The sequence below is a fragment of the Centroberyx affinis genome, unplaced genomic scaffold (genome assembly GCF_046629955.1).
Source record: "Centroberyx affinis isolate AG114_WGS23_722 - 3 ecotype Tasmania unplaced genomic scaffold, CSIRO-AGI_Caff_v1 ptg000429l_1, whole genome shotgun sequence".
In the NCBI taxonomy this organism is placed as follows: Eukaryota; Metazoa; Chordata; class Actinopteri; order Beryciformes; family Berycidae; genus Centroberyx; species Centroberyx affinis.
Genome location: NW_027279093.1, coordinates 34,498 through 50,092, shown reverse-complemented (window position 1 = coordinate 50,092; position 15,595 = coordinate 34,498). Strand labels below are relative to the sequence as shown.

The 15,595-nt window shown below is 42.8% G+C and overlaps 2 protein-coding genes across 4 annotated transcripts; both read right to left on the bottom strand.

The window, feature by feature from the left end:
* Positions 1–209: 209 nt before the first annotated feature.
* Positions 210–9,311, bottom strand: LOC139642054 (SERPINE1 mRNA-binding protein 1-like). Of its 3 annotated transcripts, none has more exons than XM_071516757.1 (9): positions 8,856–9,311; positions 7,648–7,828; positions 7,136–7,276; positions 7,002–7,008; positions 6,325–6,389; positions 5,894–5,968; positions 4,409–4,586; positions 2,971–3,156; positions 210–2,058 (listed from the first exon to the last, which is right to left on the bottom strand). In XM_071516757.1, the coding sequence occupies exons 1-9, from the start codon at positions 9,109–9,111 to the stop codon at positions 1,999–2,001; spliced, it is 1,149 nt and encodes a 382-aa protein (XP_071372858.1). In that variant the 5' UTR covers positions 9,112–9,311; the 3' UTR covers positions 210–1,998. The 3 variants fall into 3 exon arrangements, with proteins under 3 accessions (XP_071372858.1, XP_071372856.1, XP_071372857.1); XM_071516755.1 differs by lacking the exon at positions 7,002–7,008 and adding an exon at positions 3,345–3,410 and having other exon boundaries at positions 6,325–6,393; positions 8,856–9,297; XM_071516756.1 differs by lacking the exon at positions 7,002–7,008 and having other exon boundaries at positions 6,325–6,393; positions 8,856–9,309.
* A 334-nt stretch (positions 9,312–9,645) lies between these two features.
* LOC139642056 (3-keto-steroid reductase/17-beta-hydroxysteroid dehydrogenase 7-like) lies at positions 9,646–15,381 on the bottom strand. Its single transcript, XM_071516758.1, has 9 exons — positions 15,229–15,381; positions 14,608–14,811; positions 14,376–14,468; positions 14,116–14,230; positions 13,251–13,445; positions 12,288–12,392; positions 12,108–12,164; positions 11,916–12,014; positions 9,646–11,813 (listed from the first exon to the last, which is right to left on the bottom strand). Exons 1-9 carry the CDS (start codon positions 15,261–15,263, stop codon positions 11,679–11,681), a joined length of 1,038 nt encoding a protein of 345 aa, XP_071372859.1. The 5' UTR covers positions 15,264–15,381; the 3' UTR covers positions 9,646–11,678.
* Positions 15,382–15,595: the final 214 nt, after the last annotated feature.

Genomic DNA, 15,595 nt, shown 5'->3' with positions numbered 1-15,595 from the left:
TTAACACCTCTGAAACTATCCAAGACCTAAGGCTAATATCCAACTGTATTTAAGACCTTTCAAAACCTTGAATTTAATTTAGTATGTTTAAAGACTTTTTTTAATCACAGTCCAAACCCTTCTGGACCCAAGTTAATATCCCACCCCAATCTAAATTGGATTCATAGGGAAATTGTGTGGTTAAGGCTTCATAGGTTTCACAAAAAGCAATAAAGAGTCCACAGCACATTTGTTTACACCTTTAAAATCACAGTATTGATTTCACACAACCCAACAGCCGTGGGCAGAATACATGTAACACCTCTAAAGCAATTTATTAGAACAGGGATGTTTGCAGAGAAGTTTTACCGTCATGTGGCTCAAACAATCCTACAAGAAAACTGCTCCGGCCGTCTGCATCAGTGCATCACCAGCAAGTCTTTCCAGAGCACAGCATATAAAGCTTTCAATTCACTTAGTCCCGTCTATTCACCCACCCCTTCCCTACCCAATGAGAAATGCACCCGCTTCATTAAAATAAAATGCTCGCTGGAAATGCACACACAGGGGGCTAAAAGCACCATTAGCTTACATTACATTCTGTAGCTCTTGCTTGGTCCACAATGACCGGCAACATTTCTTTCAGACAAATTATGCAGTGGTGCTGCTGTACTGATAAAAAAAACTAAACAAAACAAAACAAAAAAGAAGAAAAAAAACAAAACAAAACAGCAAATATGATTACAATAGGGAATAAACATAACAAAAACAATCTTCAGAGTACTGGTGCTGATAAAAACCAAGTGCTTCTGAGATCTAAAAGACATTACCAATACTCTAAGTGCAAGATATGTCCATGGTCTACCTATCATTCTCACCTAGATTGAAACAATCACTTCTCAAAATACAATGTGAACTACTTCAGGCAAGAACCTGCAGTCTACTGTTCGAGAGAATGGCAAGTTCATAGCAGAGGAATACTTAAACTCTAAGTAACTACCTGTCAAATTCACACATTCGCCCTCTCACACTTTGTTGCACATGCACACACGCACGCACACGCACACACACGCACACATACTCACACACACACACACACACACATATCCTTAACAAAAAATACAATATTTGCTTAGTGGTCCTGAAGTTACTAGTAGTACAGTCTGTATGACCTAAGAGGACCAGCCTAAAGATATATATTGGGCCCTGGGACACCCTGAAAACACAGGTAGCACATCCGGATCAGGGGATACAAAGCATTACTAACCACTGGTCCACCAAAAAGAGGCAAGCTATCAAAAAAGGAAAGAGGCATTTACTTTCACTGCACAACAAGCAGAAAAATACCAAGCTTTAGTAGGAAGTCCCTTTGCCTGGCTACCCATCCTGAATTTGTGCTTGCAAAGGATGGGTAGTCAGGAGAAGAGTAATTACACTTTAGATGCATGTTAAACCATACTTCAGATACCTAGTACAAGTTTCCTAACTGTAGTGTAGCTCTACCACATCAGTGTGTATTACTGGAAAAAAAAATATGACCCCATAAAAAGTCTTGTCTAAGATGACCCCATAATACTGAGTTGAAGTCATGAGGAGAGTGAGCACAAAAGCTTCAGGGGAAAAAGAGACGCGCACACTTCAACCTAACCTGCGGAAATGCATATATTCAAGCAGCACAAAAAATATCAATGAAGTATGCATAATCTCTGAAAAAAAAACACTGTATGAAAACATCCCTGCTTTCATGTCCCTAAATACAAAACTTCTACCAATAATTTGCTTCAGTGTAACAAGAGGTCCTTTTTCCGCCTTTTTTTTTGTCTTTTGTTCTCCTTTAAAACAGGTAAAATTTCAGTCCTCTGGTGGTGTGAGTGGTATGGGATGACAGTCTTTTTCGTCATTAAAATCTTTTTTTTTTTCTCTGTTTTCTTATATACTTGAAGATGTGGTAAGCATGCAAGCCTCGTAGAGGAGGGGCCCGGAAGGGCTGATGGGTGGGCTGGTGGTGGAAAAGGAGCCTCAGGCCAGAGCCGGGAAGGCCTCAGGATCATCCACGTTGGGGACTGACACTCCACTTGGCTGATGGGAAGCACACGGGAAAAAGGACAATGTTAAGAGTGTATAGGACAAGAGAGAGACAGGTCCGGGGACAACAGTTTCAAATTAAACTTAAAAGTAGAGACAGAAAGAGCCAGAGAGGTGTGTTTTGGTAGAACTCTTCACATATTAGTAGGGCTGCAACTAACGATTATCGATTAATATATTGACTGTTTTTTTTTTGATTAATCATTTAGTCTATAAAATTTACAAACAAAACAATGACAGCTACCAGAGCCCAAAGTGATTCTTCATATTGCTTACTTACTCTGACCAGCAGACAAAAAACCCCACCAAGTATTCATTTTATTAATGATATAAAACAGAGAATGACAAGCAAATCTTAGCACTTGTGAAGCTGTAACCAGCAAATGTTTGGTATTTTTACTTGATTAATGACTACATCTATTAATCCATTATCAAAGTTATAATCAATACATTTTCTGTCAAACGACTAATCGATTAATCAACTAATTGTTTCAGCACTACATATTAGACAGTTGACTATTCTGGATGGTAAAGAGAGCAGTTTGGAGCAGATAGAAATATTCCTCCTTAATCGGCATCTGGCTACAAGTGGACACTCAAAGATCCAAAGATCACACAACTCAGCACCATTACTACAGAAAACCACCTCAACAGTGACACACAGTATTTTCAGTCTGTGCCTTTGTGTCAACACCTACAGCATGTAGCCACCAGTCAGTCACCACAGGGCTCTAGTGGTCCACAGCTGCTTTTCTGGGTCAGTGGCTTTGGGCTCATGGCCACGCGCTGCCTTTGTGGTCAATGAACAACATCAACATTCTTTCACGGTTTTCCTTCAACTAAATCTTTTGTGAAGGAAGTTAAACCTTTGCTGTTGGCAGTGACGACAGCCTTCATTGTTGTTACCTTTTCGGAGCGTCCTCCCCCACGTGCTGGCCTGCTGCCTCCCCCGCCGCGCCCTCCCCTGCCTCCGCGAGCACCCCCACGCCCGCGCCCAGGGCGGCCAAGGTCTCCGAAGTTGATCTCCAGCTGAGATGTGATGTCGTTGGCTGGCTTGCGGAAGTGGTGGTCTCCGGCGTCCTCAGCGTTGCCCTGACGACAAGCATGTTAGATGTTAACTGTACTCTATTTCCACGCAGTAAAAATGTATATACTATTCTCAGTATATTAAGATGTGTTAAAGCGCCCACCATTATGTAGTAAATGCTTTCAAAACAGACAGCGTACACTGATTTTCTTTAGTGGATTGTGTGGTTAAAGATCAATGTGAGAACAGGCACCTTGTGGTACAGAGGGTGTGGTTCTGCTTCCGTCTCTGCGGCATCAATCAAAGCACCAACAGGCCTCTGAAATTTAAAGACAAGAAAAGATATCTGAGCAGTCGTGTCATGTCACATCAGCTGGTGAGAAAAACAAGGTAGCTTATGTGTGCCTAGCACTAAACGAATGCATGCTACACAGAAAGTAAGGCACTAGCAACACAGAAAGTCTAAGCTGGTTGTTTCAATTTCAACACATCAATTAAGAACAAAAAACATTGCAAGCTCTCTATGCTGTCAGCTTTTGAACCCAGCTCCTTCATAGTATATGAATAAAACAAACTTGGACCCAACAAATTTCAAATAATTTTAGAACACTTTCCAAACTCCCTTTTTTAAAATCTCAAGTTGCAGAGAAAATGCAACCTGCAGCAGACTCAGTATTTTAGCCTCCAATGTGAAACCTGTAGCTAAGAACCTTGGGGTGTCTTTAACTCCAACTTTTGACACAGGTTAAAAGGCATGCTTTCTGCAGCTGAGAACTATTAAAAAAATGAAACCACTACTACGCTCAGCTGACTCAGAGAAAGTCATTCATGTATTTATTTCCTCTTGCAACCCTCTACTCCTGTCCAACCCAAAATTCTCTCTTGTGCTCGCCGCAATTGGAAATCTTGTGTTGGTTATCCAAGTCCTGGGCCATTTGTTTGGTCTCGCATAACTACTTTCCCTGATCTCAATGAGACCACGACCACAATCCCAATCTTATACCAACCCCAACATCACTAACAACACTACCAAAACAAAAAATATACAACAAGAACCACATCAACAAAAATAACCAGCCTAACAAACCCACCGCGGTCTGTGTACTGAATTCAGCACTTATTTTTATGTGTTGTCATTTTTTTCCTCTGTATATTGATTTGTAAACTCCACACTAACTACAAATAAATTTTCTATTATTATTATACTCATCTTACAAAACACCATGTTATGTTTTAAAACTCATGTTTGAAAAGGCAGAAATACAAAGTATAAAACAAGATTGTCATTCCTCCATACTTGTATCTCACACTACTTACGTCTTCACTCTTGGACTTGTGCAGCACGTATCCTTTCTTCCACTGGCTGTCCGCTCCCTCATTAGGCTTACGAATGTTGAACTCCACCTTGGCGCGTTCCTTGTCCTGCATGGCCTTCCACTCATCCAAGGTCATCTCTTTGGGGCCCTCGTCCTTCACTTCTTCAACCTCATTCTCCCTGGAAGTAGAACAGTAGAACAATGTCAGAATGACACCTCAAACTGCCAGCCCTCCTTCCTCTATTCAGGTTCTCTAATCTTGAGGCCAAACTGTTAGCCACAATGCACATCCCTTCCATCCATCTTTCCATCCAATAGTGGTAGCAGAGTAGTCTCCATGTGTTGTCCTCTCCATATGGAGCAGCAGTGGCCCGATACCAAGGTCCTCTCATATCACTGAACTCCTCACCCTATCATGCAGACTGAGGTCCGCCACCCTGCAGAGGAACCTCATCTCAGCCGCTTGTATCCACAATCTCATTCTGATTGGATGAACATACCACTTGTTGGGCTGTCCTTGGTTTCTGTCCCAGGTTTTCAAACTGGAAAAACATGGCGGCTTGTTCGTAAACTCTCTTTTACTTCACCTCAACAGTCCAACGAAATCTGTTTCTGAAAATATTTGAGGAAAGAAATATGCCTGTTGCTGAATCTTGATTAATTTTAGATCTATAACACTAGCAACAGCTAGTTTAAAAGTTTGGTCACAAGGTTCAGGTGTTTCAAGAGGCAGTGAGTCATGTTGGACACCCTTGATTTACATATTATTCAGATCAAGTCTACCACACGCAAATATGGAGCTGCCAATGTGACACACCACCTCTTGAAACTTGCTGCACTGCTACCAGCATCCACTGCATGACCACTTACATAGAAGCGTGGAAATGACGCCCCTCACCAGAATTGATCAAAATGTACCATCACTCATGAATAAGACTGTAATGTGAATAATGTACATCCCATTTGTGCTAAACCTTTGTGAAGAAAATGCAGAGACAGAAATACTGGCTGTGACACAGAACACCTGGTGACTTCCATCTTATTTGAGACTGAGACTTGTAGAGACTGGTGACAGCGTTGCTGGGCTGGCAGACCTTTGGTGACAGGTACAATCTACAACACTACTAAAACTAGCGCAAGAACTGCTGTTTCAGTGAGCGCATCTGCAGGGTGACTGAACATGTGAGGGGGAAAGAAACAGCTCATCACCCGGGGGCGTCTACAAACACAGTAAATCTGGGTGGAAGTGGCCATCGAGAATCACAACCGAAAGCAAAATGTGCGCTTACACTTTTCAGATACTCGTCAAACTTTCTCAACTAAACCTACAGGAAAACATCACAGGGGCTCAAACAGTGCAGTGAGAGACAATGCAAATAGGGCAAATAATCTGGTGCTGAAATTTCTGTACAGGTGAGTTTCCTATTGCTGAATATTCAAATAGCACCTGAAACCCGACCGGCTCCGACAGGAAAAGAGCACTCACTTGTTCTCAGAGTCGGCAGGCGGGTGCTCCTCTCCCTCTGGGGTCGCCTCAGGAGCAGCAGTCTGTTCAGCCTCACTGGGAACAAAGACACACAACCATCTTGTCAACACAGCATTTATATATATTTTTTCTATTATTTGAGGTTATTTAGTGGAACAGTGCATGTTTGGAGCGACAGCCTTGGTGCAGGTTTCAACATATCAGTGGGATTGACTTGCTAATGATTTAGCCAGTGATTTAGGGGAGGAAAAAACAATAACATATCTCAAAGTTGCACCACTTGCTGTCTATGTTTGCCAATTAAATTGTCCTGTTAAATGTACATTAGCCATTGGATACAACTGAAAAATCATATGTCCGCCAGCTACATCGGCTTGCAGCTTCCCTAATGCTTGCATTTATGGAGCATGTATCTGTGCCTGAAGACTCACCTCACTTCCTCCTTCACATTGCCCCAGTTGTGCGAGCCACTGCCACCGCGCTTCTCCTCATTTTTCTGACTGAAATGGAAAGAGAAACACATCATGCCACATGTAAACACTCAAGAAAAAACTTAGCCCGCACAATGCACAGTAACTTTAAAACTAAGAACAACCCTTGCACCCAAGGCTCATGATGTTATGTAGTCAAAACTAGACTTGAGTGCATGAATATGTCTCCACCCAAAACTAGAAATAACAAGATCCACGTTTAATCTGCAAGGTCATTCTGAGTATCATTCTGGAGATACTCTATTGGCTTCAGCAGTAGCGTGGGTGTGTTTTTGGGAATATCGGTACCTACTCCGCTTCAGAGCACAACTGTTAAATGAAGCTCATTTAGGTGTTGAAGCTGAAATTAACTATTAGCTAGCTAATAAAAAAATGGATGTCCTGCAAAGTCAGCTGGCCATTGATTAGCCTAACTTCTACCACCCAGGGTTTAAACATTATTGTAATTCCACTTTCCTCTTTCCCTCCAAAAAAAATGTGCGACTCCTTTCACATCCTGTTGCCAACAGAAGCGATTTGTCAGTCGGGCTTTAGTTTCAAACAAACCAAAAGCGCTGTAAACAGTGTGAGCTGGTCCTGGCACTCACTGCCTGCCAGTGCTGTGAGCAAATAGCAACGAAAGAGCTCAGGGAAGCACGTCTTGCCGATAACACTGATACTCTAGTCTTGGATGGATTGTAGCTTTGGGAAGTAGCTGTTCCTATTCACAGATTAACTGGTCTGCTAAGGACCCAGTTCAGGACTGACTCACGTTTTGTCGTTGCCGCTGTGTCTGTCGAAGTCTCGTTTCCCGCGGGAGTCAAAGCCGTCTCCTCGGCCCATGCCCCGCCCCCTTCCACCACGCCCACCCCGGCCGCCACCACGCCCTCTCGGGGGCCTGTCTCCAGAAGGCCTGACAGACAGAAACAGACACACTCACTTAGTACAAAGCACATAAACATGACCTTATCGGCACAATGATCAGCAGTACTTATCTGTACAAGCGCACAGTGACACACATGCATGTTTCCCAGTGTGGTCTTTATGTCAGTGGTGATAACATGAACACCAAGAACAGCAGTTCAGTTTCCAACACTAGTGGGTTACAGATCGCTGGGCTGCGATGTTGAGGTAAGTGGGCTGAGATCACATAAGAAAATCAATATCTGAAAGCAACACTAATCTCAGCGTACGCCCCCACATTGATCCTATGATCACACTAGACAGCCTTGGGCTTATCAGCACGCTTAAATATGCTATTCATCATTCATTACAGCTACTCACTTGTCTGCAGAGAACTCTCCACCTCCCTCAGGCTTGTCCTCGGTGGGCTTGTCGAAGCGGCGCTCGCGAGGGGGTCTCCGGTCCGGCCTCCTGTCTCCAGGCCGCCCCTCGCCCTGCCCGCCCTGATGCTGGGAGCCAGGCTGGCCCTGCTGGTCTGGCCTTCGGCCCACCCGCCTGATACCTGCCATCACACACACACGTACACAAACTATTGAGATGAACCTATAACATTCATTTAATCAATCATGAATGCTGTTTTGAACACCTGCAGAGTAACATGGCTTGTTCCTCTGGTTTGCTAAGAATAGGCCTACATAGGACAATTAGTCAACTCCATTGGTGTGTGTTCAATCCTGAATATAGTCATCTGTGCATGTTAAATTGTCAACTGCTTATTTTTTTTACACCATAAACACACACAAGAGTATGCTCATTTTCAAGTGAAGGAGCTATTTAAGTTAGTGATGTTATCAAAATGTATCAGTCTTGGCCTGTTGGTACTGACCGTTATCTCTCCTGTCAGCAGCTCTATGCTACAACAACAACACAACACAACACCACAAAGCATGCAGCACTGAGCTACATTGCAACATCATTACTGGCTAACACAGACTGGGCCCCTCTCTTGTCACAACTCGGCTCGGCTGCTGATGACTTCAACTCGTTATTAGACGAGAAAGAACATTAAATGTGAAAATATTGTATTCACACGAGACAACATCAATCCAAACAACGGACCTGCTGTTTTGTTTTCACACCACTCACGTGAATATCTTATGTTATCATCTCATATTTGGTTTGCATAGCTCGCTGCTACAAGCGACCTGCGTAGCAAGTGCATGGAGCATCATCTACCAGGCAGCGACCCAACGTTACACCATCCTGGCTGATGCTAGTGGAAACTATTTCTGCGACACAGGCTCGCCACTTTGCACAGTACTTTATTATGGGGAGACGTGAGCATTGTAGTTATCCTCTGTGACCAAGACATCACGTCTCATCTGTGCTCAGTCTGTAAGGACCGCAGACAAAGTGTCTGTCCTCTAATTGATAACAACAGGACAGGGTCCATGTTGACCTCATGCTGTGCTTCGCAGAGACCCAACAGCAGGCTAGCAGCTGAGCTAGCAAGGAGCTGCACATGACAGTTCACCACAAAAACGAAAATAAAGATGCAACTCACATACGTGAGAGCATACACAGTTTACCTTCTTTCTTCAGGGGGACTGGAGCCTGAGACTCCTCCTTCTTGTCCAGGAGCGGGTTCTTTCTGTCCTTCTGTGACTCTTTCTTCGGCTGCTTGGCGGCTTGAGCTGCGGTCTTGGTGGAGCCGGCGGCGGCCCCCTCCTTCTTCTTGTTTTCAGCGGCTTTCAGTATCTCGAACGGATCGGATTCATCGTCCAATAACTGGTCGAACCGGTTGGTTACGACGCAGCCGAAGCCTTCTTGCAGGTGTCCGGGCATGATGGCGCCCCTTCAACGGGATTCACCTCCGATTCTACGAGGCTTGATGCGAACAATTCGCTGGATGCTGCCACAAGATGGCTGGGAGACCTACCCCTTCTCTTCCGGCGCGAGCAGCATCCGGGACATTCTGCAGCGCGCACCAATCTAAACACAGGCTGTCAGCAATGTTTTTATTTACATTATGTAAGACTGTGTTTTCATGTCCTCCTAGAATATTCCACTTTCTAATTTCTAATAAGACATCAGATGCAAGGAATGCTTTCATTGTGTTCAATAAGGCCGGAGAGTTGCATGGCTGTGGCAAGTTGTTCTATATGTTATATATAAAGTTATATATGAAGTATATATTAAATAGCTATATTAAATATTGTGTATTAAATCTGTGTAATAAATGTATAACTTAAAATAAAAAAATATGCATGGATGTATTGAAATAAACTCCCCATTGTTTGCTTACAGACAAATTTCCAAAATCATACACCAAGATGTATATATATATATTTTTTTTTGTAAAGTTTATTTGAGGATCCTGAAAAGCACTACATGGATACAATTATTATGATTATGATTATTTTCATAAACAATGTCACTGTCTAGGAGTACACTGTGTGTGCAGCTGTGACCCCAAGCTGATCCTACAGACATGCATATCAGAAGATTAAGTGGGATTTGTCAGTTTATAAAAAGCAGCAAATGGTGTGGGCAGGGCAAGCCGGGGCATGCTGAGAAACAGCTGGTGGTAACATATCTGACAAGTCTGCCTTCTGTAGAATCAGTACTCCAACACACCATAAAGGAAGCTCTACAGCTGTCATCACACTCCTGAAGGATACACAGACACCAAGTCATGTAGGATGGAGCTTGTGTTTTGAGTTATTTCACAGTTAAAAAGAAAAGCAAATAAGTTGCAAATCAGTACGACAGCCGTTGGAGGCTGTCTGCCACAAGCCACATGACTCATGTGACAAGCAATTTAGCGAGCATAGCATAGCCCGTCCCTGATGTTGCCCTGAAGCAGTTTTGAAATTTGAGCAACAGAGGATATCAGTAACATAAAGCTTAAGTGCATAAGGGATCTTGACACAAGGCAGTGTTGTGTTGCAGTGTGCTATTTTGAACTACGCCCTCCTCAATCAGTTGAAACCGGATTCATTCATACACTTTGTTTTGTCCTGACAGCCTATTATTGACCTTGATAGTCATTTCATTTATTTAAACTAGCCATTCATCTCAGGTAATTGTGCATCATGATTTATGGATTCTGGTGAGCACTAGAGCCACAGATGACAACTGGTGCTGGTGGTGGAGGAGGTGCAAGGCCTCAGGAAACCACAGCATAAACAAACAGCTCATTAACGTTGGTAAGGTTACGCTGGGAAGCCTGTCGTGAGAGAAACATGATATCGCTATCAGGTTAGGCCACAGCAGGCGGCGGTATCTATATTACAACAGAAAAACACAACAGACGAGAGCAACTGCTGCTTTTTTGGATCTCAAGCATTTGGTGAACCCTAAAATGATTGTTTTTGAGAGTGTGAACACAGAGACAGCTGGTTTTGATTCAATGATGGAAAAATGTGGCATGTCAGCCCATGTGACAAAGAGTGTTATTGCCTTGATTAATTACATTTTATTGGCCAAAAATGTAAAAACAAGAATAGATTCTGTACAGTGCAACATTGCATGGGTTTGCAAGCTAGGGCAAGCAAGAAAAACATTTCAAAACAGGTTGTGAAAGTTAAAATAGCAAATAATTAACTAATATAATTGACACCTCAAACAAAACAAAGAAGAAGAAAAAAATTACTTAGAAAAAAGTAAAAGTTCCTCTGATATAGTCAATTTAAAGAAAAATTTCCTGAATACAAGAAGGGGATTATTGGAGGTGTGTGGAATGTTGCAGCTGAGGTGTAACTATTAATTTTTATGGTTTCATTTTCACAGTAAGGCTTCCTTTTATTAAGTAGATATTGCTCAATAAACGGGCATGATTATCTTCTCAAGTGCTGTAAACCGTGATGGATTTAAATAGCACACAGCTATAGAGGAATAAAGTGTCTTACCCCTGACCGACTGACCTGAATTTATCTCTTAATGCTCAGAACTGCATGGCGAGAGCACCGTGGGTTACATAAGTAATTATGGAAGAGTAATAGCAGCACAATTATCATCTATTCATATTTAGCCAAATCCACAAAAAGCTCTTGGAAAATAAGAGCAATGTGAATCAAAGAACTCAGAGGGAGTGAATCAGCACCATTGATCACTTCATTGTGTTTGATTATTTAAACAGACGTCAATGATGTCCAAGCCTGGTCTCTTTTCTACCATCAATGTTTCAGTGTATTATGTTGCCAACTTCTTTTGATGTGATTTAGGAGTGGCTTCACTGTCTTCCTGTAGATATGATCCATGGTCCCATTACACAGATCTGAACAGGTTGTGACCTTAATTGAAGTAGAAGTATGGCTGTGCTAAAATGCACATACCCATTAGAAACTGCATGTGGTGCATTTCCAGAGAGCAACACTTTCCCTCCATCACACTGAAATTAGGCCACACCTCTACTCGGTCTCATTGAGATACTGTCGATGGGCCTCCATGTCAGCATTTTCCTCACTCAGTTTCCTTCTAACTACTTTCTCAAGTTCAACCAGTTTCACATAAAGGACCTCAGACATTCCATCTTCAACATCCATCTGAAACATGAACACAAAGACACAGGAGATCTAAATGAATTGCATCTTTGGTAGACTTCAGTAGTATTACGTCTGTGGTAGCACAGGCCTACAGTCACTTACCTGTCGAGGCTGTGTGTAGTTTGTTCCGAGGCCCGATGTTAAACTGTGATACTTTGCTCTTGGGTCCAGAGACTCTGGCTTTTGAAGAAACAGCCAGTGCTGTGAAAGCCAAAAGCACAATTCCATATTCATAGAAAATTCATTGTTACAATATGAATCCTAAAAGCATTTTAACAAAGACACACTACATACCAAGGCCTCTGCTCCATTGTACGGTGTTAGTGTGAACGTGTTGGTGAAGATCCTAATCTGTTCAGCACAACAAGAAATACAAGAATGTTAGCATGTTCATAAACTCCAGTCAAGTCAGAAAAAGAACATTAGTTTTTGTGAGAGTTGTGAGAGATGGAAGAAAAAGAAAAACAATCTCACAAGCCACATGATAGGCATGATGAGGGTCCAGAAGAAGGAGGGGAGGATGCCATAGGTCAGATTGGTCATCACCAGTCCTGGGCATATCACAGAGGAGAACAGGCCCTGCCAATCAGAAAAAAACCCACAAAAATTATGGTTTTAACCAACCAGATACATATTTATTTATTTTAGGTAAGGAATAAATCTGTCCATTTTCAACCTGCATTATTTTCCATCTTACCAATCGGTTCTGACCAAAATCTCATCAATCGCTTCAGTATAAAGCTACTTACGTCTTCCTTGCCTGGATGCACAGTCCTATAGGGTCAATAGACAGCCCAAAAATCAACCCCAGAAGCACCCAAAGCATGTCTTTTTCAAAATATACTGTAGGCTCTCACTCTGTAATAAAGAATGTATATATCAATGCCAAGAGGCGGCAAAGAGTAATGGAGGAAGTGCTAAAGTAATGGCCGAGGTAGCATTAAAACTGCATGAGAAAAGCATGACTTAAGAACATTTTCATTTAAATATTTTTACTGACATGTCTCAATACGAAGTGAGCAGTCAATGTGCTGAGAAAGACATACTTTGGGTACTTTTGGGGTTGATTTTTGGAGTGTCCACTGGCCCTATAGGACAGAGCTGTGCACCCAGGCAAGCAAGATGCAAGTAGTGAAGCAAGCAACTGACAAGATTTTGGCCAGAATGGAATGGTATGATGGAAAATTATGAGAAATTAGGATCCAGGTTGAAAATGGACAGAGTTATGCTTTAACTTTAGTTTTGAAAATATATGATTACAGCATAGGAGACAATTCTGGCACTTTGACTTGTCATAGTATACATTAGTGAGGCTTTGGGAAAATACAGCACATCAAGGTATTTTCACAGTGTATCACTGCAACTGGCAGTCACCAGCGCACAGCAAGAGCTTGACATCGGCAGTGGTAAACTGCGGAGTACGTGACACACACACACCTGACTGTTCTTATGTCTGTTGAGCGCGACGCTGAGCAGGTCTGAAGCGTACTTGGAGGAGCTGTAGGGCTCAGTGCCGTGTCTGTGCTGGATGTCATCCAGGCTGAAGGCAGAGCTCCTGGCGTTGCTCGAGGAAGTCCACACCACTCTGGAGCTGTGATCCGCCTGAGACAGGAGAGGCTCCAGCTCCCTGACCTACACCAGAGACAGCACAGACGTTAGGGCCATAGATAACAATACAAGGGCAAGCAGATGGATAACATTGCCTTCAGCAGGGACGGGGATTACGATGACATTAAAACATCATAGATGTGGAGAAAACATTTCATCTACATTGCTTCAGGACATTGCCTATTTATAAAAGCCTTGTGACTTACATTATAATAGCTGTGTTGTTACTGTTCAACTTTTTCTTACTTGTTACAAAGCCTCATTTGAAACATATGATAATTAATGGATTGAGGACATTTCTCAGTTTGAAAATCGTACAATATATTACTGTTGGCAAATATTTTTTCTGAAATCTAAACATAACCATTGACAATTCTGTAATCAACAAACATCATAAATGCCTTTGTAGTATTCAGCAATACAATTCAGTTATCCTACTGCCTCAACTAAGCAAGGAAAAGGAAAGAGTATGGTAATGCAGAAACAAGGCGTTAACACTTGGGTGAATGGGGTAACATCTTCCCTTTAGATCTGAAAAAACCTACAAGATTTCCTACTTTTTTTTTTTTAATCTGTATGCATACTATGTTTCTACAACATTTAACATAAGCACCATATTATGTCACATTATGTGATTTGAAGTCACAATTTAGGCTTCTAATTGAGAAATGTATGTTTGTGGTCTGTGGCTTACTAGAAGGAAGTGACCAAATACGTTAGTGGCAAAAACTTCCTGCATGCCATCTGAGTTGAGGCGGTCCTGTTGAGTTAGGAGACCCTCCGCTGTTGCAAACATGTTGATGACGTTCCTGCAGAGGGAAGATAACAGCAGTACATAAGAGTGCGGGAAATCAGGAACAAGTTGTCACTAGTATACAACCATTTAGCTTTAGGCCTATTTCACTTTGAGGATTCAAGACAACATAAAAAGTAAAGTTTGCTTTGAAAGTTTACCTAGAAAATAGACCTTTGAAAAAAGCTTTGATGTCCACTTGTGGATTGGGCATAATTCCTGCATTGAGGTACAAATAGTCAAGTCTGCTGTACCTGTGGAAAAACACAAATGCACATTAAGGATGACTCAATTTCAAAAGGAGTGCTTCATATTCATAATTTATATTTCAGGGCAGATGAAACCAGAATGAGGCCAGTGAGTGACACCCCTCCCCCTTCCCCCTCCTACTACCTGGCCTTGACCACCTGAGCGGCAGCGAGCACTGATTGGGCGGAGCCGACATCAAGGTGCAGCAGGTCTACCTGGGCGTTGGGGTGAGAGGTCAGGAGGGCGGAGCGGGCTGCCTGGGCCCGCTGCATGTTCCTGCAGGCCAGGCACAGGCGCAGCAGGCCGTCCTCACCGAGCAGCCTCTCACACAGGGCCAGGCCAATGCCACTGTGGAGCACAAAGACAGAATATTTAATGGTACGTCTATGGGTGAGATATCCAATAGGGGAAGATAACAGAAGCACGTGCCCATGCATATAACCCCACCTTCTCTGAGTAATTCGGAGTGGGTGTACAAAAGCACTGAGGTTTGAATGACTTTGAACGACAGAGGCTTATAAATAAATCTATAGGTGAACCGTCATTACAGCTTGGAAGAATCAGGGCATCATAGTCAGCTTATCACAGACTTATAAGCAGTTAATTCTAATTAGTCAGGAGGGATTCTCCTTCAGCGAAGCTATAACAGACTCAGGTGTTGCACAATGTTTATAAACAAGCTGAAGGCGTCACTTTGCGACAATGTAACAAATCAGTGATGGAGTCCAGTGATCGTTCTGTTAGCGCGAGTGAAAATGAACTTACCTGTTCGCACCGGTCACGACGACAACTTTCTCCATGAGTCCCTGTAGTCTACAGCAGGTTCGGATGAAAAGGGGAACACAGCCAGATAATCAATATGATCGGACTTCCAGCAGTTCTGACAGACACTAGACTAGCAAGGAACGTACAGGTACAGCCCCATGGTCCGATTAGGAAAACAGAGCAGCAGCCTATATGAAGAAGCCTGTACGTGGTGTGATTGGATGTCACCAGACTGCCGGCCAATCAGCTTCAACTACGGAGAGCGAAGGGACCCAAGATTACTAAAAAGCGCAACGCTTGAAAATGTCGCAAGGGAAACTCATGTTATGTGGCACTAGTGCATTTTATGGAGTGAATGGCATAAAAC